Raw genomic sequence first — 25,681 nt, 5'->3', positions numbered from 1 at the left:
CCAGCGTCTACACCGTCACAGCCTTTCTCCAGAGAGGGGTCTGTGCATCTCATAGCCTTACCAGCCATTGGTGCCTGCTTTCCTGGTCCCATCGAGGTGACTTAGGGGACCAGGCAGATGGGTTAGCACTCCACTCCTCGTCTTCCTGCCCCTTGAAAAGCCTGGAGTGCAGAGGGCGTGGAGCCCTTGGTCATGTGAGGGCCCGGGAATGCGGTATCGCCAGTGGATTCCAGTGACTCACGATGGGAAGGAAGCTTTACTAAACAACCTCCGTGTGTCAGGCCCTAAACAAGGCCCTTTGTCAGATGTGACATCATCGAGCCCTCCCAGTTACTCAGCAAGAATTACTTTCTCCAAAAAGAATAAAACACTGAGACGGGCCACAGTGTGGGTGAACCTCCGGAACCGGCTGCCGAATGACAGGGGGCAGACACAAACGCCACATGGTGCAGGGGTCCATTTAAAGGAAGTGTCCAAAACAGGCAAACCCGCAGAAACAGAAAGCAGGTGGGTAGTTCCCAGGGCCTGGGGGAGGGAGAGTGGGGAGTTCCAACTATTCTGTAATTTCTACTTATGATGTCTCCTTCCGCATCCATTACTTAGAAGTAGTTTTTAGCTCCCAAATGCACGGGAAGTGGCTTCAACATTGACTTTTTTTTTTTTTTTTTTTTTTGAGGAAGATTAGCCCTGAGCTAACTACTGCCAATCCTCCTCTTTTTGCTGAGGAAGACTGGCCCTGAGCTAACATCCATGCCCATCTTCCTCCACTTTATATGTGGGACGCCTGCCACAGCATGGCTTGCCAATTGGTGCCATGTCCGCACCCGGAATCCGAACCAGCGAACCCTGGGCCGCTGAAGCGGCACGTCCGCATTTAACCACTGCACCACCAGGCTGGCCCCTACGTTCACTTATTTTTTTAGTGTTTGCTTCAGGGGTGGGCATGAGACTCAGGTTGGTCTAAGGAGATTCAATCCTGGAACGTTTACTGGGAACACTGGGAAAGAAAAGCTACTGGGGAGCAGAGGCTGGCGATTGTACCAGAACACAGGACAGCCCATCTGAGCATGAAGCCAGCACAACTGCAGAGTGAAGAGACGGAGAGAGAAACTGGGTCTCTGGGTCTTTTCAGTTGTATGAGCTCATTTGTTCCCCTTTGGGGGCGTAAGATGGGGTCACATGGGTGTCTGTCACCTACGCTTCAAAGAATCCTAATGGATTTTAAGCTGGGAAACTGAGGCTGACAGGGCAGGTGGCCACAAAGCACCAAGCGGCCAAAGAGGTTGATTCTGAAGCCCGAAGACTTACCCACCCCGAGACCATCACACCCAGGAGGTCCTGAGGGGTGACGTTGGGTTCCCCGAGTGCCTGCGCTCATGAGGCTGCAGAGGGAAACAGAAATCGTCCTAACAGAGTTTCACTAATGAACTGACCACTTACACAATTGGGCTCCACTCAAACATCCCTCTGGTGGAATCTCTCACACACACTGGACGTTGAAACGCCTGGAAATCATGTTGCAAAGCTGTGGGAGTACATGCAGATCAAGTGGAAAGCCTGATCGTAAATCTTAGGAGAGATGCAAGATTTCAGAATGCCCCTGAGAGCAATACTGAGGGATATTCAGATAAAGCCCAAAGCCACCGGCAAGGGTGGGAGGGCCTGGTGGCGGGACACCGCACTTCAACAGGAAGTGATTTGAATATCAAAGGATTCAGAGAGGCTCTTGGGAAAATTGATGGCGCCCTCATCCCTTTTAGCAAAGCCAAACCTCTTTATAACGGAGCTGGGAAAATCACACACCACGCACAGGGTGATCTATTAAGCTATCATGCAATTTGCCGGAAAAATTATGATCCTGCCAGATCAACACTTGATTAATTCCTTCTTGGTTCTACAAATTAATGCATAATTGCATTCGCAACCTAAAATTCCTTGACTCTAAGACAAATTCAAGGTATTCACCCCCCTCTTTTTTCCCCGCTTTTCATGATAAATTCTCACTCTTGTGCCCACTCTTGACACTATTACTATTTCGTTCCCATTTTAAGTGAATCCACTAAAGGGATCTTTCTCTCTGGTCCAACGACAGCCTCACAAAGGAGAACAGTCAACAGCAGGCACCGGGTTCCTCCTCCATCATTCTAAGCGTGCAAGTTCTAACCACTTAGGTCACCGGGAAGCCCCCTCCATGGACTGCCACCACCCAGCCTGGGGCAAACCTCCCACCTCCCGTTTCCCCCCCACTCAGAGATCTAGACCCAAAAATAGCCAAATGACAAGTGTTTACATATTTGCTTAAGTGTCATCAAAACATCATCCACTTTGTTCTTCAACATCTCTTTTACAAAGGTGCCAAGTTTATTTCAGAGGTTTTTTGGAGGGCTGGGGCGGGGGGGTGGTCAGACTTCTCGTGTCTATTTGCCCACAGAGAGAATGCATGAGCAGGTGCATAAAAGTGAACCAACTTTGTTTAGGTTTCACAGGGCAAAGCAGTACATTGTCCATTTGCTTTTGGGGGGTGTGTGGGTGGATGTGTGTTCAAATTTAGAACCAACCAAAAGTTAGACTCTCCTGAGAAACGGAGAGGCCTTTGCTTCCTGAGGATTGGAACAGTGAAACCCACAATCTTTCCCTCTGGTACTGGCCACCAGAAAGCTCAAAAACGAGTTTCCTCTTGATTGCTGTGTCTATCTTGATGTTTTGTATACACGCCTTTTATTTCAGGTCACCAGAAATCATCTTGGAAGGAGCGTGCCTCATTTGACCTGACCTGGATTGTACAGGGAGTCATTAAACCGTGGGGAAGGAGTTACAGGCATTAGGGATGCTGAGGGGTGAAGCAGCGTGGACAGACCAGGCTCTGGGAAACCGCCTGGACAGGGCTGTCAGCAAACTGGACAGAAAGGCTTCCGGGGGTGGGGTGTGGAAGGGGTGTTTATCCCCCCAGGAACGGTCTCCAGGCTCAAATTACGGCAGTATCAGCACAAGACTCCCCCACCCTGCTAATAAAGCCCTCAGCTGGGAGAAAAGGCGGATAAGCAGCGGGGAGCTCTTAGGGTCCCTGGAGAGGAACCAGAAATCCTGTTGCGGGGGCAGCACCAGTTCCTCCTCTTGCCCTTTACCTGGGCACCATGTCACCAGACCAGCAATTAAGGGGGTTTGCAGGCCTGACCCAGCCCTCTCAGCTTTCTGACCCTGGGCAAGTTCTCCGAACCTGAACATCCCGTCTGTATGAACGGAGATGTTTCTAATCAACGGGGTTTTTAAGTTCAAAGAGTTACTGTAAATAAAGCACGAGAACAATGTCCAGCACAGACGAAGTGCCACACACACGTGAGCCATTCCTATTACTTCCCTGGACACAGGAGGATATCCCAGATGGGCTGCGCACTCCTTCGCGGCAGAGGGCTCTGCAAAGGTCCTCTCCTGGAACTCTGCCCAGGCTCCCAAGCTCCTCCGGCTGGGCCCTGACTTCTGGACTCCTGGGCTGTCTCTGCATTTTCCAGTTTTAGCCAGAATCCCCTTCTCTGCACTGATCGCTCTGTTTCCCCTGGCGATCCTCACCCTCCACCATCCCTGGGGGATGGGGCACCCGCCTGCCTTCGGCAAGTCCCCTCCCCCCACACACCCCCCCCACGCACCCGGCTGGTAGAGCCGGAATCCCCTGGCCCCGAGGTCCCCTCCGGGTCATACCCCGGCCCCGGGGTCCCCTCCGGGCCATCCTCCCGCCCCCTGGGTCCCCTCTAAGTCATCCCCGACTCCGGGGTTCCCTCAGGGTCATCCCCTGGCCCCCAGGTCCCCTCCGGGTCATCCTCCCATCCCCCAGGTCCCCTCCGGGTCATCCTCAGGCCCCGAGGTCCCCTCTGGGTCATCCTCCCACCCCCCAGGTCCCCTCAGGGTCATCCTCCCACCCCCCAGGTCCCCTCCGGGTCATCCTCCCACCCCCCAAACCCCCTCCGGGTCATCCTCCCACCCCCCGGGTCCCCTCTAGGTCATCCCCCGGCCCCGGGGTCCCCTCCGGGTCATCTCCCGCTCGCCCCCCCGCTCCTCGGCCTCAGGCCCGCGGGCCGCACTGCGCTGGGCCCTGACCGAGGTCCGCGTCGGGCTCCGACCCCGCGCGCCGGTCCCCTCGACAGCTCCCTGCTGGGAGGGGCCTGGAGCCCGAGTCCAGGGCCGGAGCCCACCTCCGAGCTTCCCTGGACCGCACGGTCCCTATCAGGAGGGCCCGACGACCGCCTCCTGCAGAGGGCAGAGGCCCTTCTGCTGAAGGCGGGGTCCCACAGCGCCCCGCCGGGAGCTTCCCGCAAGCTCGGAACCCTAGAGCTCCGGGACCTGGAGGCGCCGGCCTGAGAACCGGAAGCCCCGCAGGGGGGCACTTCCGGCGGCGCGGCGGCGCGAGTGGGCGGCCCCGCGTCGCCCATGTGCGTCACTTCCTGGCGCGGCGCGGTGAGCGCGGGCAGCATGGCGGGCTGGCGCGGGGCCGGGGAGGGCCCGCGGAAGGTGGGCGGCCCAGGGGGCCCCTAGTGCCCCCGCCGCCCCCTGTCTGCCGCCCCCTGAGTGCCGCTGCGGCTCCCGCGGGCCCAGTGGTTTCCCCTAAACACGGAGAGAAGCCTCCGGGGGCGGCGGGGGCGGGGCCCCTGCTCAGGCCCGGGCGGTGCACTTGCGACCCCTGACTCCCCCGGCGGGACGGCCGACTCCCGGGCCCGGGCCCCATGGGCGCCGCGGGACTCGGTGGGGTCGTCCAGGAACGCGGACCGCCGGGCCGGCGCGGGTACCGACTTCCTCCCGCCTGCGTGCAGAGACAAGTGTGTTCGCACAGCCCGCCTGTGTGCGCACGTGTGTCCCAGTCCGCGAATCCGGAAGGCCCCGGGTGAAGCCTGATGAGCGGGTGGACACTCGCTCTGAACCGGCCTCCATGTGTTTCTGTTGTAATATAATAAAACCCGGGGGCTCTTGATTTGAAGCCCCACGGCGGATCTGACCTCGTGTGATTGACTTGGTCCTTTGCTTTCTTTTTCCCATAAACTGAAGGTGCCTTTGAAGAGGCCCAGCCATGGAAGGCAAACCGTTGGTGATATCGAAACAGAAGACCGAGGTGGTGTGTGGGGTCCCCACCCAGGTGGTCTGCACAGCCTTCAGCAGTCACATCCTGGTGGTGGTGACCCAGTTCGGGAAGATGGGTACCCTGGTCTCCCTGGAGCCCAGCAATGTGGCCAGTGACTTCAGCAAGCCCATGCTCACCACTAAAGTCCTCCTGGGGCAGGACGAGGTAAAGCGGGTGGGAAGGGATCCCCACGGTCGCTTTCGTGACTATAATTTGTCAATAGGGGCGCAGTGTCTTGTAGGCAGGGTCCCACCCCGGGGCTGACAGCTTTTTCCGAGGCCTTTGTGGGTCCAAGGGCATCCGCCTGCCTGTGGGGATGCTTTTCCCAGCCCATCAGCATCTTATCTGGCAGGCAAGCAGAGGTATTGATTTTGTCATGTGAGGCTCCCTCTGGGTTTGACCCTGCCGTGATATGTACGGTAATGAGCGGCTGTCCCTGCTCCGTTCTGAAAAGATCGCCTGTGAGGTTTTGACAGATTCCCCTCTGCAGACTTGTCTTTCATTAGTCCTTCCAGATGAGAGACGAAGTCGGAAGGCACTGAGGAAATGAATGTAATGATGCCTCTTCAGCAGTGTGTTTATGATGGGCTGTGCCGAGAGTCTCAGTGACCTCGGAATCGAGCTTATGGGGGGATTTGACGGTGGTGAGGAAGCCAGCGTGGCTTCCTAGGGGATATTTAACAAAGGCATTAAGGGAGAAACACATTTCTTGCAATTAAAGTGGTTTCCTTCCCTTCCCTCCCCAGCCTCTCATCCACGTCTTTGCAAAGAACCTGGTGACGTTTGTGTCCCAAGAAGCTGGAAACAGAGCAGTCCTCCTGGCCATGGCCATGAAGGACAGGAGCATGGAGGGGCTGAAGGCCTTGAAGGAGGTGATCCAGACGTGCCAGGTGTGGTGACCCCGGCGTGAGCAGCCGCACCTGCTGCCCAGCAGGGCCGAGTGGAAACTCAGACACCTCCTCGATGATTTGAAGACTCTTCATTCAGCTTGTCGCAAGGAGGAACTTTCTCTGCCTTTAGCCCTTAAAGCCAGAGTAACTGCACGTCTCGGGCAGCTCTTACTTTGTTTGGTCACCAAGATCATCGATGGATGGAGGGCAGACGTGGACTGTGTCTGGGGGAGTTGTGAATGGTTCTCACCAGGGTCCAAATAGTTGCATCTATTTGAGAATTGAAAGAATGAGTCACCGGGCATGAATCATGCCCTCGATGTGCTGTGTCAATTGTTGGAGGAAATTTTTTTTTTTATTAAAAATAAATGCATCTCTGATATACTTCATCCTTCTTCTTAACAATGCTGAGAAATTTCAGTCACACGGCGCAGGTTCAGTTAGCGTGCCTTAGGTGGGAGGGAAACTTGTGGCAAGAGTGCAGTCTGTGGTCCACACGGATGAGCTGGGTCCCAGGAGCGGGTTCTGTGCACACTGTTTGTCTACCTCCTCTTCCTGCGACTCCTCTGAGCGAGTTTGGGGAGCTGGGTGGCTGTCAACTTCCATTCCACAGACGTCTCTGTCTGTCCTGCCATGTGCTGGTTACCGTGCTAGGGCGGGGGTGGAGACCCAGCCTCCGGAGCCACGTCCTCAAAAGCTAGGGAGCAGATACGTGTCAGCCCACGGACATGGGGCCAACTAGGGGAGGGCCGGGTGGGACAGACGAGGCAGCCAGTGACTGCCCCGGAAGGCTATGTAGGGAGGGAATCCTCAGTGGTGAGAGAAGCACAGTGATCGAAGGATACTGCTGAGATCAGACCACAGGATGCTCGGGCTGGCCCAACATGGATATCCAAGGCCATGGATAGCCGGCAGAGCGCCTGCTGTGCTGCGCTGAGGCCTTGGGACTCAATCCTGAGCTCAGCAAGGAACCAGTAAAAGGCTTTCAGATCAGGTCGGTTTGCCTTTTGAAAATAATCCCAAGGGTTGGCGGAAGCACGGGGTGAGGTGTTGGCTTCAGGATGGCATTTACGCCACGGAAGTCGGCTTGTGGCTACCCAGGCCTCCAGCAGAGAGCCTGCTGGGATCCCCAGAATAGAGGGAGCACCCGGGACGCCCTCCTGGGAATTTAGGAGTCACCGCTCAGGGTTCACGTGAGGAAACAGCGTGCAGCCTCTGTGCGTTCCGGAGATCAGAAGAGGGATCTTTATTTGCTTTCTCTCAGCACCAACAGCTTCTGAAATCCTGAGTCTCTTGGTTTTAGAAATCCCTCTGGAACAGGCCATGGGAGACTGGTGCAAACAGTGGGGCCAATTTACAAGTGACGTGGAGCGTGAGTTTGCTGAAGATGAGAGAGAGGGAAACAGTCAAGGGCTGCTGCCTCACAAAACCGAGCGGCTGTGTGTGCCCCGTTCTGTGCCCCCCATGGGGCCACCGTCAGCCACAGCCCCTGTCTTTGCAGACCTCACAGTCTCGTCCAGGGCACAGTTGGCTAAACCCGCAGGGACAGGCCAGCGTCTGGGTGACGGGGCAGCCTCAGAGCGTGAGGAGGGCCAGGAGTCACACGTGGAAATCTGCCGGACTTCCTGGAGGAGGTGCCGGTTGGGCGGGAAAGGCACCTCGCAGGCTTCTGCTGCAGGGAGCCTGAGTGACTGAGGTCCCCCAGGCCGCCCCCTACTAGTGCCTGCATGCTTTGGGGACACCAGGGGAAACTGAGGCAGGCCCAGCCCAGGGAGACGCAGGCCTCCTTTGCGGCCAACTTTGGCTCAAGGCTCCCAACAGCTTTGCCCCATCTTCCCCAGACAGCATGGCTCCTGCCCACCGTCCTCTTTCTACCCCTCGGGTAGACTCGACCCGCGGCCTCCTGGTTCCCACAACCTTCCAGCTCCCTCTCTGCCTGCTCTCACACCCGCACGTGCCCTTATAAGATCCCACATGTTGGGCCCCACGTGGCATCGGCCTCTTGGAGGACCTGGACCAATGCGAATTTCAAGGGCATAAAGAGCCGACCAAGGAAGACAGGAAAGGACTGTCCACACACAAGTGAGGCCTCAAAGGTGACTGTGTGTTGTGACAGGTCTGAAGCTCAAGTCACTGCAGGATAAAGGGACCGGGGGACGGGGCACAGTCCAGGAGCCCAGGCATGGCCTCGTCAGATTAATCCCTTGGAGCAGCATCGGGCAGACGTCTCTTAGCTCAACGTCAGCCTGTAATTATTCAACTTGTCATCTAAACATCAGGTGTTCTGTCCGTGGAACCGTGGCCTCTCTCATTTACCAAGTGGGGAGTTGGGGCATGGATGGGGCTCCCGTCTGAGCCTAAACCCGGCTGTGTAGCTTGTGGTGCTCTGATCTGGTCCCTAAATGCATAACAACAGGCCTAGCTCACGCTGCCTGTGGCCGGGACCAGGCACTGCAGGCCAACCCTCTCGCTCGCGTGGTGACAGATTTAGTCCACACAACACCCGGGTGAGGTCATTAGGCTCATCATCTCCATGTTACGGATGAGGAAATGAGGCACGGAGAGTCACAGCAGACCCCAAGTGGCAGAGCTGGGGTTTGAACCGGGGCAGAGGGTCCTGGAGTCCACGCTGTTCACCCACCCCCCAGGCCCCTCACTGACGTTCATACATTGGCTCCTTCTCTGGTTCTGACTCAGCGCTCTTGTTGATTTTTTTTTTGGAGGAAGACTAGCCCTGAGCTAACTGCTGCCAATCCTCTTCTTTTTGCTGAGGAAGACTGGCCCTGAGCTAACATCCGTGCCCATCTTCCTCTACTTTATATGTGGGACATCTGCCACAGCATGGCTTGCCAAGTGGTGCCATGTCCGCACGCGGGATCCGAACCTGCGAACCCCAGGCCACCGAAGCAGAACGTGCACACTTAACCGCTGTGCCACCGGGCCGGCCCCAGACTCAGCGCTTTTTGTGGGGCTTCCTACAAACCAGGCGGCAACTGTACCATCTGATCCAGTCCTTGTGATGGCCCTTAACAGGCAGGTGGGCAGAGGAGAAAATTGAGGCTCAGAAAGACGAAGTGAGTCACTCGGAGATGCCCCAGTGGTCAGAGGTGGCCCCAGGATGTCAACACAGAGCTGTGGCCCCTGGACTTGCAACTGTCCCTTGTCTGCCCCGCCCCGAAGGTGGTGGTGGAACCGACGTATAATTGAAACCAGGATCCCCAGCACCTTCTCCAAGTGCTACTTATTTACAGCTGCCCGAAGCTGTCTGGGAACTCTTAAAAAAGGCAGACTGAGGTTAAACACTTCCATCGCTGAAGCCAGCGCCTTGCTGCTCTGCTCTGCCTTATAAATCACGACCCGGGATTCGTGCGGAAAGGCGCTGGGTCCTTCGCTCTCCGCGGTGCTCTGCTCCCAGCTGCCATAATTCAGAAGGACAGATCCATGTTCCAATAAACAGCCCTGTAAAGCCGGCATCTCCGCAGGCAGGGCTGTCTGCTCTGTGGAAATTGTTATTCCTTTGGATGGAAAGGCTGCATATGGCGCTTACCCAGCGATCAAACTGTAATTAGAACTTCCAGCAATTTACAGCCGAGTGTAAATAACGAACATCGGGCTCATTCGCCAGCCCCTGCCGCACGGATGGGTGGGTGAATTTCCCTCTTTCAAGGCCGTGTCCCTGGACCCACGCGGTGTGATTCATCCAACATGATTTTCTGCTGAGCTGCAAGCTGAGGCCCCCTAAGATCCCCTCCCTCCTGCTCTCTCCATTTCCTAAGTGGACAGGGGCAGGCGGCTCCAGCTCAGAGCCAAGGGCGAGTGGGTGCCCTTGGAGGTAAGAAGCCAGAGAGGGCGGCCGCTCTTGGTTAGCATCCTGAGCAGCTTATGCGGGGGTTTGACACAGCCCTGGTCCCACCTGAACCGAATCATGACAAATAACGCATGGAATCAGACAGCGGCACACGGGGACCAGCCGAGGAAGCTGGCATCGGCTGTTGAGTTTAGCGCCTTGGAGCGAAATTGGAAATCAGGAGAGGGGCGCCCGGGGAAGCGACTAGAATGATGGCCCCGTCGATGAGGATGAAATCAGAGGAACCGGACTGACATGCAGGACGACTGCAGGGAGGCGCTCTGTCATCCTGGGTTTATCGTCTGGCGTCGCAGCCAGAGAACAGAGGACAAGCCGTGTCTCGTGTGGGGATGAGGGCAGCTCGGGGGTGAAAGGAGGACTCGTAAATTCCACGAAGACTGTGAGGAGATGGAAGGCCCTGGAGTCCTGGGGAGGTGAGAGAAGTTTTTAGAAATAAGCCGAAGTTTGGGGACATTCTGAGGAGGACGGTCTCGCCAGCGGGTCCCCAGAGAGCCCAGGGCAGAGGCGAGAGCAGCCGGGTGCTGTGTGTGTGTGAGGACAGTGGCCGACAGTCTCCTTGCGCGGGCTCTGTGTCTCAAGCAAGGCGGGCTGAGGGAGCCATGCGCCCCATCGCGCAGTGGAGGAGAGAAGGCCTGGAGAGCTGAGAACTGCTTTCTGGGGGGATGGCTAGAACCAGGCCGCCCGCCACCCATGCCTGGGCCTTGAGAAGGGCCGTGGCCGAGTGCTCCTGGCTGGACAGAAGGTAGGATGGGGAGGCCCTGGGAGAAACATGGCAGCTGGAAGGAAGGAGGGGCAGGAGGTGGAAGGAGAGAGATTGAGAGAAAGACGGGGGATCTCCAAGCAAGAGAAACCCAGAAACACAGGCCTCAAGCGGGATGTCGCAGGCCCATGGCCAGCAAACAGGACATGCACCCTCTGCCCTCAGCCATCAACCCCTACCCCAGCCAGGAGCGTGAGGATCCTTGAGCCCACTTCACAGATGGGACAACCGAGGCTGGGACCACACAGGGGGAACAAGCCAAGAGTCGAGTCGCAGCACCTCTCTGCTGGCTGGGGGCCTGCACCCCGCAGTCTCCTTTGTGGACGGAGCTCATCCCTGCCCCGCCGCCCGAGGACTGTGGTTCTTGGCCCAGGAAAGGCCCACCGCACGTGGTCACCCCATAACGAGTGGGTTGAGGCCCCCAAGACTCCGTCTGGCACCCTGATTCGGGGCAGTCGAGGGATAAAGGGACTGGAGACAGGAAAAGAAGACGCGTGAGCAGAGAGGAGGATGCACAGCTGCATCCGGGTGTGGAGGACTGTGTGTCACCCCATTTTTTGTGTGTGTGTGTGTCACCCCATTTAAGCCCCACTGCACCTTATGAAGAGGGCATCGGACCCCGCCACACAGACGGCCAGAGAGATGAAAGACCCACAGCCGCACCTGGTCAGTGGTCCGGACAAGACCTGTACCCAGATGTCAGAGGCTCTGCGGCCAGCTGTGTGGTGGATGGGGGGGCTGGCTAGTCGCTGAATCGGGGCAGGGCCTGGCTGAGGGCGTGCCCTGGGCTGCACCCGGCAGGTAGGGCCGGCCTGGCAGGGCGGGCAGGCTGGGTGGCAGGGAGTTTTCTGAGTCTAGGGAAGACCAGCACTTCCCAGGAACAATAGCTCTGGGACTGAGCAGCCTGCTGTGAGGACGGACAACCGAAGCTGGAGACCCCACTGAGGGTGGACACCCCCGGCCCCCTTCTCAGGCCCGAAGGCCTGCGACAGACCTGGTCAAGGGCCGTGGCTGGACGGCCGAGGGAGCCACCAGGGAGGTGAGCTGTGTGCGTGCATGTGTACATGTACATGTATGCACATGTGCATGTGTGTGTGCATGTGTGTGTGCATGTGTCTATGTGAACACACCTACGAGAGGTGTGTGGTGTCCAGGCTGGGGCTCCATGCACCCCACTAGGGTGGGGGCTCCTGGAGGAAAAAACCCACAACTTGGAATTCTGAGAGTCACAGCCCCTCTGCCCCCATCCCCTCCATACCCAGAGGCCGTGCCCCCTGCCAGGCCCCAAATGCCAGCTGTAACCAAAAAGGGTCTCAGGCCAGGCCCAGGTCAGCGCCCCGCCCAGCCCCACGTGGCAGGGTCTCCCCTAGGGCTGGCGGCTCACTCTGGGGTGAAGGGCAGGTACAGACAGGCCCTGGGCACACACGTGTTCTCTGAGGACTGAGGCCACAGGTCGGCGGGGGGACATGGGCCAGGCATGGGCAGGACAGAGAGGATGGCGGCGTGTGGGAAGAAGGGAGTAAAGTCCCTCTGGGCTGACCGCGCAGGCCGGGTGGTCTGCTCTGTGGCCTAGAAGTTGAGAGAAGTCCACTTGCGGGACACCTGCCTGGCGGGACGCTAGGCCAGCCAAGATAGCTGGGGCCCGAGCTCTCTCGGGCTGCAGCAGCCTGCAGCCACCTTTAAGAGGAACAGGTGACAGGGAGGCCAGTGCCTCCCAAGCCCCGACTCTGACTGGAGCTCTGCATGGGGGTTCCAATCACCGGTAGAAATTGAGGCTCAGAGAGGCCCAGCATTTGCCGAAGGTCACAGACACTGTGAGTGGCCAGGCTAGGTCCCAACCCACATGTCTAACCCAGGGCCCGGCTCCTCCCCAGCTCTGGGACCCCGTGTCCCATCCCAGGGGAGCAGCGGGCGTCCTGGCCACCAGGAGGCAATGCTGCCCTGCTCGTCCACCACAAGAGGAACCCCAGAACTAGGGCTGGAAGGACCCTCGGGCCCCTGCCCCTCTTGGACCCAGAGAAAGGGAAGGAATGGCTTCGGAGTCCCCAGGATGGTGGGTGGCCAGGCTGGAACTTGTCATCCAGGCGGGCAGGTTAGTGCTGGGGGAATGGGGGCCCCTGTGGCCCAGCCTCTGCCTCTCCCCTCTCTGCTCCCCTCTCCCACGTGTCTGACTTAGAGGCCTGAGCACCAGGCCCCTTGGCCAATGGTGAGCCCCTGTCCAGTCACCTCCAGGCCCAGGGCCATGGTGGGTATTAGTTGAGTCAGTGGCCATCGTGTGGGCCAGGACGGAAGCTCAGTGGCAAGGCCTCTCTTCCGCTCCCTGAGGCCCAGCAGGGAGGCCCCGGGGCAGAGTGACAGGACCTGGTATGGCTGGCCTGGGGCAGCGGGGAGCCGGGATGGTCCTCGACCCCATCTCTGCGGGCCCAGAGGGGACAGCCCTCAGCTGCTGGGAGGGCCGGGGCAGGAAAGGAGGGAGGGGAGAGACCGTCCCCTGTGGGAGAGCGGCCAGGCCCATCAGAGACGTCCCCAGGAGGCCGGCCGGCTGAGAAGGGGCTGGCCAGGTGGGAGGTTGGATGTCAGCAGCGAGGCCGAGGAACCATGGGCGTGAGGCCACGGGGTGAAAGGCAGGCGGTGGCCCGAGAGCATTGAGGTCGGGCACAGGCCACGGCTTCTCAGTCACCCCAGAGCCCAGCCCAGGGCTGGCAGGAGTCCAGTCACCTGGTCACTGTAAACAGTGGTCAGACGTGCCAGCTGCCCAGATCTGGGCGGGCAGGTCTGTCCTGCACTAGGCTCGGTCAGCGTCCAGCCCCCCGGGGCAGGAATCAGGCTTGGCCGGCCTGGCCACCTCTCCCGAGTGGGCGCGGGCCATGACTCCTTGTCCTGCCATCTCAGATGTCACCTCCTCTCTCTGTCACCTGGCACTCCCCATCCGCCTGGCGGCCACCGGGGCTGGGGTCTCCTTCAGCCAGAGAGGCCCACAGACAGCCAAACAGTCAGTCTCTCCCGGCCCTCCCAGGCACCTGCTGTCCAGCGTGCCCAGACAAGCACAGCCCGGCTCCTGCTCTCTCCCAGCTGAGCGTCTCCCCCGATGGCCTCCTGCTGGCTCAGCCCCGCCTGGCGGAGGTCCTGCTCCCGGGTGTGGGTCCTAGGAGGGGGCCTTCCTTCCCCCGAGCTCAGGCAACTCAGGGGGCTGTCCAGGCCCCCAGGGATTTCAAGGACTTGCCTGCTGTGCCCCGGGAAGGGGGCCAGAGAACCCCAAACTCACCCGTACAGACAAGAAAGCAGAGGCCCAGAGAGGGGAGGGGCCTGCCACAGTGGCTGAGACCCCGGGTGGAGGGACAAGGCTGAGGGCTGAGGCTCCTCTGGAGGGACCCAGCCAGGAAGCCAGAGGAGAGGGTGGTAGGGACAGCGGAGGCCTCCCTTGGTCGCGGAGCCCGGGTTTATTAAATGCACGCGGGGCCAGGCTGGCGGGAGGGGCGGGGCCAAAGCCCCCAGCAGCCCTTTCCCGCAGCAGGTGAGGGTTTCTCGAGTAGGTCGGCTTCAGAGCCAGGGCTCTCTGGAGGCCTTCCTGGAGGCAGCGGCTGGACAGAAACACACAGGGTAGGACAGTATGGAGTGCCCCAGTAGGGAGGTGGCCTGTCCTCCACCGTCAGAGCAGGGGGTAGCCTTGAGCAGAAAGAGCTTCCCAGGGCTCAGGGACTCTCAGGTGCCAGAAACAAGCTCAGTCTGGTGCCAAAGCCCCGTCGCCACTGACAGAGCCGTGGGACAGGGAGACTACCAGGCCTCCCCCCTGGCCTGCAACCGGCTGCATCAGAACATGTCGTCTTTTCCCACGGTCCATCTGGCCCCGGTCACCCCAGCTAGGGAAGTCCTTCTGACATCCAACCACAGTGTGTCCTGCAGTACGCCCAGTCATCCACAGCGTCCGCCTCGGAAGGACCTGGGCCTCAGTTTCCCCTCCTGAAGCACGAGTGGGTCCCTGCCAGCCCCGTCCGTGTCCTGATATCTGAGTCTTCACCCTTCCAGGCCTCTGAGCTGCTGTCCCTGTGGGCAACCATGTGGGTGGAGGGGTGGGGAAGCTGAGTGGTGTGTCCCAGGGGTTGACAGCCCCACCCTGCACCGTCCTGTACCCCAGGGCGACCCTGGACACGGGGAGGAGCTTCCGAGCTCCCCATTCCCGCCCCGAAAAGGGGCCTTGACCCAGATGTCCCAGGGCTGCAGGGAGGGCCAGCTGGCAGGAAGGACCGGGACGTGTGGTCCCGTGTCAGGCACAAACCCATTTGTAACCAGAGCAGGGCCAAGAGACCGGCTGAGGCCCCACCCTGCCGCCACGTCCAGGAGACCGAGGGGGCGAGCCGCTGTCCGCAGGGGCCTCTGGCACAGGCCTGACCGAGTGGGGCAGGTGAGTGAGGGCCCCGAGCAGGGCTCAGGGCCCTGTCTGTCACTCCCTCCCCACAAAAAGCCAGAAATGTTTCCCGTGTCCCTCCTGGGGACCAGGCTTTTTAAATTGAGGTGAAATTCTTGTAGCAAACTTACCCATTTCTAAGTAAACAACTCAGCAGCGTTTAATACGGCCACAACCTCCATCTCCTTCCAGAACTTTCCATCACCCCAAAGGGAAACCCAGACCGACTGTGCAGTCCCAGCCCAGCCTGCTCCGCCGCAGACCCCTCCCACCTGTCTCGGGCCCAGGCGGCAGCTGCCGGGCCGTCTGGCACGGGCAGGCGAGGGCACCTGGCGGCCAGCAGGTTCCTGGGAGCCAGCTGCTGCTGAGTAAGCTGCCCAGGAGGGATAGAGTGTCCACAGGCGGGAGGGGACAGCCCTCGGCTCCTCCCCTCCTCCTCAGCCCCTCCCCACAGCCGGGAGCTCAGGTGGGCCACCCCAGAGTGAGGCAGTGGCTGCCCCTCCCTGGGCCTGGTACGGCCTCCAGATAGTGGCCTTGCTCCACCCCCGCCGGGGCTGCCAGTGGCGACCACGTGGCCACACGAATGATCAGCAAGGCTTCCCTGGAGGCCGGGCCTCCCAGGGCTGGGCTGGGAGCTTCCTGCCAGAGAGGTAGGTGCTGGGCCAGTGACCAAGGCTGGAGAGAGTTGGGGAGGCCGGGCCAGGGCCTCAAGCGCGGGAGGAGAGGGTCCTGGCGCCCCAGCAGGTTGGCCAGCGGCTGAAGCACAGGTACTCAAGGCTAGCGAGTGGGCTCTGGGCAGCCAAGGGCCCCGTAGCAAAGCTGGGCACCCAGGCGGCCGGGCAGGTCCCAGGGAGCCAGTTGTGGTGGGGGGGGGCAGGCTGCACTCCCCCGACGCCATCTGCTGCCACCGGCAGTGCCAGTCTGGCCAGGTGCCGGGACGCCACCTCGAGCAGGCAGAGCAAAGGGGCTCCCCCACTTCCTCGGATATCTTTGGCCCCTAAAATGTGGGTTCCCAGAAAGCCCGGGGCCCAGAGGTGGGGACCGCCCCGGGTCAGGCAGGTGGCTCATGTCTGTGCCCAGGTGGCTGAGCCTCGGGGAAGGAGGGAGCCCCAGGCTGGGGCCTTGGCGCTGGGTCCTTGCACATGGAGGGCGCCCAGGGGAAGTGGGCGAGGTGGTCGTGGAGGGGACGGTAACCGATGCCCAGGGCAGCCCTGGGCACGTCCACGGCCTGGAGGAGGAGCCCCTTCCGTGCTCCGCTCAGCCTGGGCGCCTCCCTGCCCCACTCCCTCCTCCCCGTCACTGACACTGGGGCTGCTTCCAGCCATCCGGGAGCACCTTTGCCCTCACTCCTCCCCGGCCGTGTCCTCCCCTCGCCTCTGCAGATGGCTAACACCTCAGGGCTCCTGGGAACGGCCGGCGCCCCCCTGGTGTGGACAACCTGGCCACAGCCCAGCTCCCCGCCGGCCATGTCAACCGTGCCCACCGGGCCACAGATGGACCGCGTGGCGAACGGCTCCCAGGCTGCCTCCCGGCTCTTCCTCACCACCGCCCTGGCCCGCGGCGTCTCGGGCATCTTCGTGTGGACTGCCCTGGTGCTCACCTGCCACCAGGTAAGCCTTTCCCTCTGCACCTCCCTCAGGACCCTGCTCCCCACGGGACGTGGCCCTGGCCGGCCTTGCTGGGATGATGGGAACTCCAGCGACGACCTCGGGGCAGGTGTCAGAGGTCCGGCTGGACAGAGCAGCAGTGTCCGGGCTCTCGGAGGCGGCATCAGCCCAGGGCACAGGTCAGGCAGGGGAGGGGCCATCTCCAGAGCGTGGCGTGTGGGAACTAGGCCCGAAGACGGGAGGTCCCTGCCAGGCAGAGGGCAGAGCACTGAGCGCCACCGGGCGCCAGGCCCTTCCCCCGGAGCATTTGGTCAGCCTCTTACCCCATTCACGGAGGTCATCAGTGTTGTCCCATTTCACAGATGAGAACACTGAGGCCACGAGAGGCCGGCGGTCTTTCCCAGGCCCACGTGGCCGGGAGGGGAAAGGTCCGTTCCCTTCCTGAGACGCGGTGTCCCCATGCAGGCGGGTGAGGGCTGAGGGTTCGTTCTGGAGGGAGCCAAGAGCCCGGAGCCAGGTCAGAGCGTGGCTGCGGGGACAGGCCTCCAGGAGGGGCTGCCCGCCCCCCACCCCGTGAGGAAGATACCTGCCCAAGCCCGGAGACTAGGCAGCCCCCCAGACCGACCACCAGGCCCAGCAGCCAGGGGGAGTCAGGGAGCAGGAGCAGGAGGGAGTGCCCGGGCACAGGGGGTGGGCAGCTGAGGTCCTGAGGCTTCTCGGTTACACCAGAAGCACAGGGAGGATTGCCCACCCGGAGAGGCGAGAGCGGGGGCCTGGGGCAGGAGCTCATGTGCAGGCCCGGGAGAGGACACGGAAGAGGGGTTTGGACACCCGTGCAGGAGCTTGGCCTTCAGCCCTGGGGGTGCTGGGGAGCCAAGGAAGGCTGTTGAGGCAGGAGCTGTGAGCAGAGCCAGGCACCAACCTAGGGAATGTGGCGGCTGGGTGAGCCCGGGGCAGGGGGCAGTCAGGAGACTGGCAGGCACGGGTGTATGAGTAGAGGCCCCTCTCAAGGCCGCCTGCCAAGTGCTTCGAAGAACCAGAACAGAAGGTGGACAGGTGTGTAAGGATGGGCCAGGTGGAGTACGGGGCAGCTGAGAGCCGCAGGAGGAGGCGGGCACTTCCAGTGGGGGCTGTCAGGGAGGACTGCCTGGAGGAGGCAGTGTTTGCGCTGAGTCTTGCCAAGCTGCCCTCGGGGATCAACACGTAGGCTGGACAGGTGGGTGGTTTGCATTGGCCTGGAAGCCATGCCCTACTCTCTGGTGGTGGGACGGTTTTAGGTCTGCCGTAGGCTGCGATTTATAGGACAAGGGGCAGCAAGGGGGCAGGCACCCAGAGTCCTGGGTGGGGGCCATCCCAGTCCTGGGTATAGTCGTGGCCCCAGGGTCCCCCTCTGTCTAGTCCCGACCTTCTGTAATTCTGGGGACCAGCTATGCATGTGTGTCTGTGCTTCCTGGGGCCCCATGGCCTGCACGGGCTGCAACTCCCGGGCCCCACCCTGGTCCCAGACTCTGCACCCATTCAGAGCCCAAGGGGACAGAAAGGAACCCAACCCCTTGCTTTAAGGACAGGAAACCAAGACCAGAGAGGACAGCGGCTTCCCAAAGCCACCCAGCCAGGCAGAGCCAGCACGAGGAGCGGAATTCAGGCCTCCTGGTGTCTGGTCACGCTGTGCCCTTCCCACTGCACCTGCTGGGGAGTGAGCAGTTGATAAGGAGCCCGTCCCTGGCGCCAGCCGCCCCCGCCACTCCCTGTGCTGTGTCCTGGAAGCTGGGTGCCGGCTGGCCTCGCTCAGCCTGCCCTTCGCCCACTCTCTCTCCACCTCTGCTCAGCCGCCTCCTCCAGGAAGCCTTTCAGAGGTGCTGTGGGACCACAGCCAACCACCTGGGCACCCGGCTCCCTGGTGCCTCTTCCTCCTAAAGACCTTGTCACTGTTTTTCGTGTCCTCATAGAAAACGTGGAAAATCTAGAGAGGTTTACAGACGACCTGTAATCGCCCATATTTTCCTATCATTCAGGGGCGAGAGGGTGACATCTTTCCTTTCGTTTTTACCATGATTTTCAACACACTTGGGGTCCGACTTGGTTTGTCTTCTCGATGTTTACCTGTCGTGCTCCGTCAGAGCACTTCCCCGCTCCGGGGCACCCTTTTTACTGGCTGCATGATACCCCTCCGCGAGGTGGCACCAGTGGGATCAGCCCTGCCCGCCGCCACGCCCGGGGTCCCACTGCGTCTCGCACGATGGACATCCTCGTACACAAACTCCATGGGATCAATCCTTAGAAGGGGTCAGAGGGAATCGGCCCTTTGAACGTCCCCAGTTGAAATGCCAGACTGCCTTCTGGAATGTACATACCCACTCGGGAGAGTTTCCTTGAATGAATGAATACATGAATGAATGAGCAAGTGCAGGAGTGAATGAGCGTTCCACTGCGGAGGGCTCCTCTTCTCAGTGGCCCTCCTTCTCACGGGCTGGCCCACCCAGCGGGGTGGCAGGTGGCCCGTCCCCATAGGCCGCCCTTGCTCCCTTCGCCCAGATCTACCTGCACCTGCGCTCCTACACAGTCCCCAACGAGCAGCGCTACATCATCCGCCTCCTCTTCATTGTGCCTATCTATGCCTTCGACTCCTGGCTCAGCCTCCTCCTCCTGGGGGCCCACCAGCGCTATATCTACTTCGACTCCGTGCGGGATTGCTATGAGGGTGAGCGCCCGGGCCCCAGGCTCCAGGGGGTCCCGAGACTGGGCAGCATGCTGCAGCTGAGTAAGGGGTTCCTGGGGGCGCTCCCACTGTCCGCCCCGGCACCCACCCTCCAGGCCTGAGTCCGCTTAGCGAGGCCCCTGGGGGGAGGACACCAACAACCAGGGTTAGGGACGCTAAGGGTGAGCCAGGCCCCCAAGGTGAGGGGGCTGCAGCTGGGCCTGCCCGGAGCCTGGATGGGGGAAATGGGGGGTCCTAGATGGGGTGGGGGGCCTCAGAGTAGCAGAGACTCCTGCAGGCCCCCCGCCCCACTGGGGACACCCAGGATGCATATGGTCCCAGAGCCGGGGGGGCTGGGAGTCCCCGAGAGGCAGGTCTTGCTGTGTGACTGAGCTTCAGCTTGGCCTCCGGGAAATGGGCACCATATGTCCTGTGTGGGTCAAATGCGGGGGGTCAGGGAACCTTCGTGCAGGCGGTGGGGGGGAGCCCCTGCAGACACCCCAGGCTCACAGCTGCTCACCCCGCCCCTGCTGGCAGCCTTTGTCATTTACAGCTTCCTGAGCCTCTGTTTCCAGTACCTCGGGGGCGAGAGTGCCATCATGGCTGAGATCCGGGGAAAGCCCATTCGGTAAGCTCTCACCCTGGAGCCCAGAGGGCCCTCCCCGCCCAGGGCAGCCGCCGGTCTGGGCAGGTCCCTCTGAGCCCCCCTCAGGACTGCTGCCCCCTAGGTCCAGCTGCTTCTACGGCACCTGCTGCCTGCGCGGCAGGTCCTACTCCATCGGGTTCCTGCGCTTCTGCAAGCAGGTGAGCTGGGGTGGGCGTCACCCGGCCCTGCCCTTCCAAGCCCTTGCTGCCCAGTGTGCCCAGCTGCCGCCGTCCCCCACTCCCGGGCCCGTGGGCGTGTGGATCCCCCTCACGCCCTCCCCCGTCCCAGGCCACGCTGCAGTTCTGCGTCGTGAAACCCATCATGGCCTTGGTCACCATCATCCTGCAGGCGTTTGGCAAATACCACGATGGGGACTTCAAGTAAGGCCGGGGTGATGCCGGTGGGGCGGAGGGGGGAGGCAGGGAGGGGGTGGGGAGGAGGGCTCAGCACATCCCAAGTCCTCCAGATGTGGGGACAGGCCTCCCCTCCTCTCGGGGAAACTACCTGGGCAAGCCCCAGGCAAACAGATCCAGAGGAGTGGCCCTTGTCTCGCGTGTGCCCTGGGGGCCCCCCAACTCTCCCCCTAAGGAAAACAAAACGGGATTTAAGGGCACTCACCAAGCAAGCCCAGCTCCGCCCGGGCACATAGCGTCAGGGGAGCTGGCACCATCTGGAAGGAGCTAGGGCCACCGGCACACACCACACATGCATGCACACCCATGCTCACATGTGTGCGGACACTCACACACACGTGCACACATGCTCACACACACGGACTCCCCCACGCACTCACAGGCTCATGCACATAAAACATGCACACGTGCACGCACACACATGATCACACGCACACGCACACGTATGCTGACGCACGGGCACAAGCACACCTGTGTGTCACAGCATAGAGGCCAATTCCTTCAGGCTGTGCCCGGGAGGGTGCGGGGGCAAGAGGGCCACATCCTTCCCGCTGTGTTGAGACTCCCTGCAAGGCCCCCCTGCCGGCGTCCCCCCAGCTCCTCGGCCGCTCCCCTCAGGTGCCGTCCGCCCGCCCTGGAGGGACGGTCTGCATCTGGGTCGCAGCTGGTGCCCAGGCTCCGGGTGGGGCGGGGGAGAGAGGCCAATAGCACAGCTGACACAGGTGGGGAGGGCACAGGGGGGCACGGGACCCGTCTGACCCCCTCACCTGCTCTTGTCCCAGTATCCACAGCGGCTACCTCTATGTCACCCTCATCTACAACGTCTCCGTCAGCCTGGCCCTCTACGCACTGTTCCTTTTCTACTTCGCCACCAGGGAGCTCCTGCGGCCCTTTGAGCCTGTCCTCAAGTTCCTCACCATCAAGGCCGTCATCTTCCTCTCTTTCTGGCAGGGTGTGTGGGGCTGTGAGGCAGGGGCTGGAGCCCGGAGAGCCTGGTTCAAACCCCACCCCCACCCCCAAATCCTTGGGCACCCTCAGGCCCTGCCTCAGTTTCCCCAGCTGTAGCATGAGTCAATTCTCTCAGCTGGAAGCCATAAAGCTCCTGGGTGCAGGGGAAATGGCGAGCTCCCCGCGACGTGGGTCCAGCCCGTTGTGGGTGGAGCCGACACGCAGAGGGGCCGTGGGACCCTGTCCTCCTCTCCAGGCCCTGAGCTAGGCTGTGGGCACTCCCAGCCCCCACTTTGCAGAGGAGGATGCAAAGTGTGGGCCCCAGGTCCACTCTAGGGGTGGAGAGGTCAGGGCGGGCACTTGGGGAGATTCTGTACCAAGACCCCAGCTTTGGAGGCACGTGGCCACTCTGAACCTTAGCCTCCCCCTCCCCGAAATGGGACCGTGTGGACAGGCTGTCCCACGGCTGGCCGGAGGAGCATCTGCCGGGGCCTGAAGCTCCTCCTCCCCTGCAGACCCCCGCCAAGCCCGTGAGGCCAGCCTCGGAGGGATTTTTGGCTGGGCTCATTCCAGTCCAGCCCCCTGTCTGGGGTGGGTGCCTGAGTGGCGGTCACCATCCCCCAGGGATGCTGCTGGCCATCCTGGAGAGGTGTGGGGCCATCCCTGAGGTCCAGGTCATCGACGGGAGCAAGGTGGGAGCCGGCACGGTGGCCACTGGCTACCAGAATTTCATCATCTGCATCGAGATGCTCTTTGCCTCCATTGCCCTGCGCTATGCCTTCACCTGCCAGGTGTACTCGGAGAAGAAAGAGAACTTGCCAGGTACGCCCGGCCCTGCCAGCTGGGAGGTGGGGGGTGCCGTACCTGGGGCATCGCAGCCAAGGGCCTGCGCTGGGGCATGGCCAGCCCTGCCTCCTCTGGGCGCCCTCAGCACTGCATCTCTGTCCCCGTCCTGCACATGGGCCTGGGGATTGTCACCTCGATGGACAGGGAGACATCCCCACAGGAGGCCCGAGCCGCAGACAGGTACCTTGTCTGCATCTGGTCTCAGGGAAGAGACCAGGCAGGCTGGCAGCAGGAGCTGGCGGGCAGGCAGCTCTGAGCACTCAGTGAGCTGGGCTGGACCGGACCTTTGGGCCCCAAGGACCTTGCCGGGATAGGGGGTCGGTGCCAGCCAAGCCCGGGGTGTGCCACCCACCACCCAGGTGTCTGGACCAGCCTGATGAGAGGAGCTAGGGGCTGGCTGGTACTGGTGTCCATTTGGGCAGAGATGGCCTGTGGCTGCTCTGGTGAGCCTGGAGTGGCCATGGGCGTGAAGGGCTCACCCCAGGCTGGAGAGAAGATGGGAACCAGCCAAGGGATCTCCCTCTATGGCCCCTGGCAGGGGCTCTGGGCTGGGATAGCCAAGGGTGGATGAGCTGGGCTGGGATTCAGGGGTCCCAGGAGTCACCCTCTGCTGGCCGAGGCCAGGACCTAGAGACGCAAGAGCCTAGCCCTGGGCAGCCCCGAGGCTGGCAGGGAGCAGGGCTGTGTCTCCAGGGCTGGGTGTATGAGCGGGAGAGGAGGGGTCCAGGGAGGCCCCCGCCCACGTGCTGCTCGCCCCCAGCCCCCACAGCTCCCATGCAGAGCATCTCCAGTGGCCTCAAGGAGACCATAAGCCCTCAGGACATCGTGCAGGACGCGATCCACAACTTCTCCCCTGCCTACCAGCACTACACGCAGCAGGCCACGCACGAGGCCCTGGGGCCCGGCAAGGGCAGGCACCCCTCGCCCGACACCCACCCCAGTGTGGCCGGTGGCCCTGGTGGGGGCAAGAAGAGCCGTAACCTGGAGAAGAGGATGCTGATCCCCGAGGAGGAGCTGTAGGAGGGATGGCCTCGGGGTCACTGGACGCCTGGCTGGGGACGGACGGCCCAGGCCTCTGGGAAAGGACAGGGCCCCTCACCCACCAACCCTATTGCCAAAGGTCAAGCCTCTCCGGGGAAACCTCCTGCCAGGCCCTTCGAGCCCACTTCCCATCCTCCCTCCCGCCGGCGGGCCCACAGTCCCAGGGGAGAGCACTCGAGCTGACCTGACGAGCACCGGACTGGCTGGGCTCCCCTGACCACCAGCTTAGGTGGCCACCAGGGGACAGGGAGCCAGCATGGCCTCCCTGGATGGACAGGTCCCATCTGCGGGGAACGATGGCCAGGACAGAGCTGGGCAGCCTGGCTCTGAGAGGCCTGGAGCCTCAGGCACTACTGGCGGGTGGGGTCCACACAGGCTGGTGGGGGCAGGTGACTCAGCTGGGCCTTGCATGGCCCCCTTGGGCCCGAGAGAGAAGGGACACTGCAGCTCCACACACCCTCCAGCCATGGGGAGCCCTGGAAAGCCCCCACCCACCCGGGGGTGTGCCCCACATGGGTCCGGGGGCTGCGCAGGCCAGCTGCACAGAACCTTTGCCCAGGGCCGCCAGTGGAGCGCGGGCTTCCCCCCATGAATCACATGCATTTGTACATAAACAGCTGCGTTTTCTAGTGACTCTAGTGGCCTCTATCCTGCAGGGTCAGCGCCCTCATGAATGGACCAGGTGAGGTGGTCAAACAAGGTCCATAGTGCTAAGTCTGGGCATTGGGGGCAGGGTCCAGTCCACACTGGGGCCGCCGGCCCCGGGCACTGCTCAAAGCACCCCGCTCTGCCTTGAGACCCAGAGCCTCAGTTTCCTCCGTGAAAGGGGCCTCCTGCCAGCCCCGCCCACAGCGGGTGGATGAGGCCACGTATGCAAAGCCCAGAGAGGGCAGGGCGTGGACGGGGCTGGTACCCGGAGCCTGCCATGCCCCACCCCCGCCCTGCCTGGCCTCTCCCTCCCTCCGTGTGCCAGGCCGCTGCCTGGACAGCTGGGAGAGTGGAGCCTGGGACACAGGCCCTGCCTCCCCGGAAGCTGCGAAGGGCCCCAAGCAGCCTCAGAAACACAGGGGAGGAAGCAGCAGCAGCTGGGGAGTGATGGAGCCTCCTGGAGGGCCTGTGGCCAGGAGAGGAGAGGGCAGAGGGGCCTGGGCGCCCGGGAGCCCGCAGGCGTGGGGAGCCAGGGCAGGCTGGCCAGGCCAGCACAGAAGGCAGGAAGGCCTGGCGGGAGCCACCCAGCCACGACCCTCCCTCATGCCCCTCCTGGCCGCCCACTCCCAGGTCACCAGGCAAAGAAGGAAAGGTGCCGAGTGTCTCAGAGGGACTTGGCAGGGCGGGAACTAGCCTACAGTGTCCAGGCCAGGTGTCACCCCCTGTCCCCTGGGCCTGGGGACCTGGGACTCAAGGCCAGCAGCCTCTCCCAGGCCCAGCTGGGCTGCCTGATAAGATACGCCAGGGCTCCCTCCGGCCTGCCGCCCGGCCAGAACGTCCCCCACCTGCCTTATCGTGCCTTCTGCGGCTGCCTGAGCCCCAGGCGACCCACGACCAGGCCCCCACACAACTCAGCCAACAGGTTTGGGAGAGGGCCCGGTGCTCCCCGGAGACCAGCCGACCCAGGAGGGAGGTTTCCTGGAGGCCGAAGGACAGAGGCAAGATGCCAGGCCCCGCTGGGAGTGCACACGGGGAGGCGGGGCTGCCCGCAGGCCCTTGTCCCCGAGAGGGCCACCCCTTTGGGGTCTGAGTTGCCCAAAGCTGTGTGCACAGAGGGAAAGCGGGCCAGGACCCCGTCCTGGAGACTCAGACCCAGTGTGGGCTCCTGGTTGCAGGGAGCCCCTGGGCCGGGACTGTGTGCTCGGGGACAGCCTTCTCGGTGCCTTTAGAAGGGAGGCAGTCAGCATTGACTGAGCGCCTGCTGTGTGTCCAGGACTGGACCACACGTCTCACATACACTTAATCCTCACGACCATCCCGGGGAAGGTGGCTGAGGCCCACAGGGGTTGAGGCACTTACCTGAGGTCACAGAGCCGGCAAGAAGTGAGGCCTGCTCACAAAGGCCAGCTCTCTGCACTGACCCCAGCCCCACAGACATCTCGACCTGTGGACAAAGTTTTTCTTTCTGACAAAACAAAGTAAATTGTCAGGACAAAACACGGTACCCGGTGCTCCTGCAGCCTGCAGGAGGAGCAGAGGCACGGAGCAGGTGAATGGTGCTGCCCCGGCCTCGCCAGCCTCACCTCCCGAAGGAGAAGTGTGGGTGTTGACGAGGAGGAGGGGAGGGAGGGAGGGAGGGAGGGACATCTCCCCATCTCTGATGAAAAAGTGGGCTTTCCAGTGCCGGGCTCAGCTGTGTGCAGCCAGGAATGGCCAAGGCAGGCAGGTCCCAGTGCTCTGGCCAGGTTCTCCAACGTGGCCCTGGGGTTCTCATCTGTGAAATGGCCCCGGTGATCCACACCAG

The 25,681-nt window shown here is 61.8% G+C and overlaps 2 protein-coding genes and 1 long non-coding RNA gene across 17 annotated transcripts; 2 read left to right on the top strand and 1 right to left on the bottom strand.

Annotated features, from left to right (window-relative positions):
* The first annotated feature begins 221 nt into the window (after positions 1 to 221).
* On the top strand, positions 222 to 6,386 carry PSMG3 (proteasome assembly chaperone 3). Of its 6 annotated transcripts, none has more exons than XM_070230655.1 (3): positions 222 to 507; positions 5,035 to 5,272; positions 5,854 to 6,386. In XM_070230655.1, the coding sequence occupies exons 2-3, from the start codon at positions 5,057 to 5,059 to the stop codon at positions 6,004 to 6,006; spliced, it is 369 nt and encodes a 122-aa protein (XP_070086756.1). In that variant the 5' UTR covers positions 222 to 507; positions 5,035 to 5,056; the 3' UTR covers positions 6,007 to 6,386. The 6 variants fall into 6 exon arrangements, with proteins under 6 accessions (XP_070086756.1, XP_070086755.1, XP_070086754.1 ...); XM_070230654.1 differs by lacking the exon at positions 222 to 507 and adding an exon at positions 3,660 to 4,449; XM_070230653.1 differs by lacking the exon at positions 222 to 507 and adding an exon at positions 4,432 to 4,503.
* Positions 6,387 to 8,505: 2,119 nt separating this feature from the next.
* LOC138916963 (uncharacterized) lies at positions 8,506 to 15,299 on the bottom strand. Its single transcript, XR_011424233.1, has 2 exons — positions 15,162 to 15,299; positions 8,506 to 10,270 (listed from the first exon to the last, which is right to left on the bottom strand). It is a non-coding gene; the product is annotated as an uncharacterized lncRNA (long non-coding RNA).
* TMEM184A (transmembrane protein 184A) lies at positions 10,265 to 23,862 on the top strand. 10 transcript variants are annotated; one of them, XM_070230650.1, is made up of 10 exons: positions 11,135 to 11,664; positions 14,916 to 15,027; positions 16,413 to 16,640; positions 19,173 to 19,338; positions 19,873 to 19,963; positions 20,064 to 20,139; positions 20,270 to 20,361; positions 21,177 to 21,346; positions 21,967 to 22,164; positions 22,949 to 23,862. In XM_070230650.1, exons 3-10 carry the CDS (start codon positions 16,413 to 16,415, stop codon positions 23,206 to 23,208), a joined length of 1,281 nt encoding a protein of 426 aa, XP_070086751.1. In that variant the 5' UTR covers positions 11,135 to 11,664; positions 14,916 to 15,027; the 3' UTR covers positions 23,209 to 23,862. The 10 variants fall into 10 exon arrangements, with proteins under 10 accessions (XP_070086753.1, XP_014585308.2, XP_070086751.1 ...); XM_070230649.1 differs by lacking the exon at positions 11,135 to 11,664 and adding an exon at positions 15,223 to 15,398 and having other exon boundaries at positions 14,837 to 15,027; XM_070230652.1 differs by lacking the exon at positions 14,916 to 15,027 and having other exon boundaries at positions 10,265 to 11,664; positions 21,270 to 21,346.
* The last annotated feature ends 1,819 nt before the right edge of the window (positions 23,863 to 25,681 follow it).

Source organism: Equus caballus, chromosome 13, assembly GCF_041296265.1.
Source record: "Equus caballus isolate H_3958 breed thoroughbred chromosome 13, TB-T2T, whole genome shotgun sequence".
Taxonomy (NCBI): domain Eukaryota; kingdom Metazoa; phylum Chordata; class Mammalia; order Perissodactyla; family Equidae; genus Equus; species Equus caballus.
Note: the sequence above shows the minus strand (reverse complement) of the source record. Positions and strands in the feature narration are given on the sequence as shown.

Bases quoted from the DNA above. Each gene is read 5' to 3' on its own strand.
- TMEM184A (XM_005598552.4), top strand. From the start codon at position 14,830: ATGTCCCAGGGCTGCAGGGAGGGCCAGCTGGCAGGAAGGACCGGGACG. The intron at 19,339-19,872 runs GTGAGCGCCCGG...CCCTGCTGGCAG, and splicing joins CGTGCGGGATTGCTATGAGG to CCTTTGTCATTTACAGCTTC. The intron at 20,140-20,269 runs GTGAGCTGGGGT...CCCCCGTCCCAG, and splicing joins TCCTGCGCTTCTGCAAGCAG to GCCACGCTGCAGTTCTGCGT.
- PSMG3 (XM_070230655.1), top strand. From the start codon at position 5,057: ATGGAAGGCAAACCGTTGGTGATATCGAAACAGAAGACCGAGGTGGTG. The intron at 5,273-5,853 runs GTAAAGCGGGTG...TTCCCTCCCCAG, and splicing joins TCCTCCTGGGGCAGGACGAG to CCTCTCATCCACGTCTTTGC.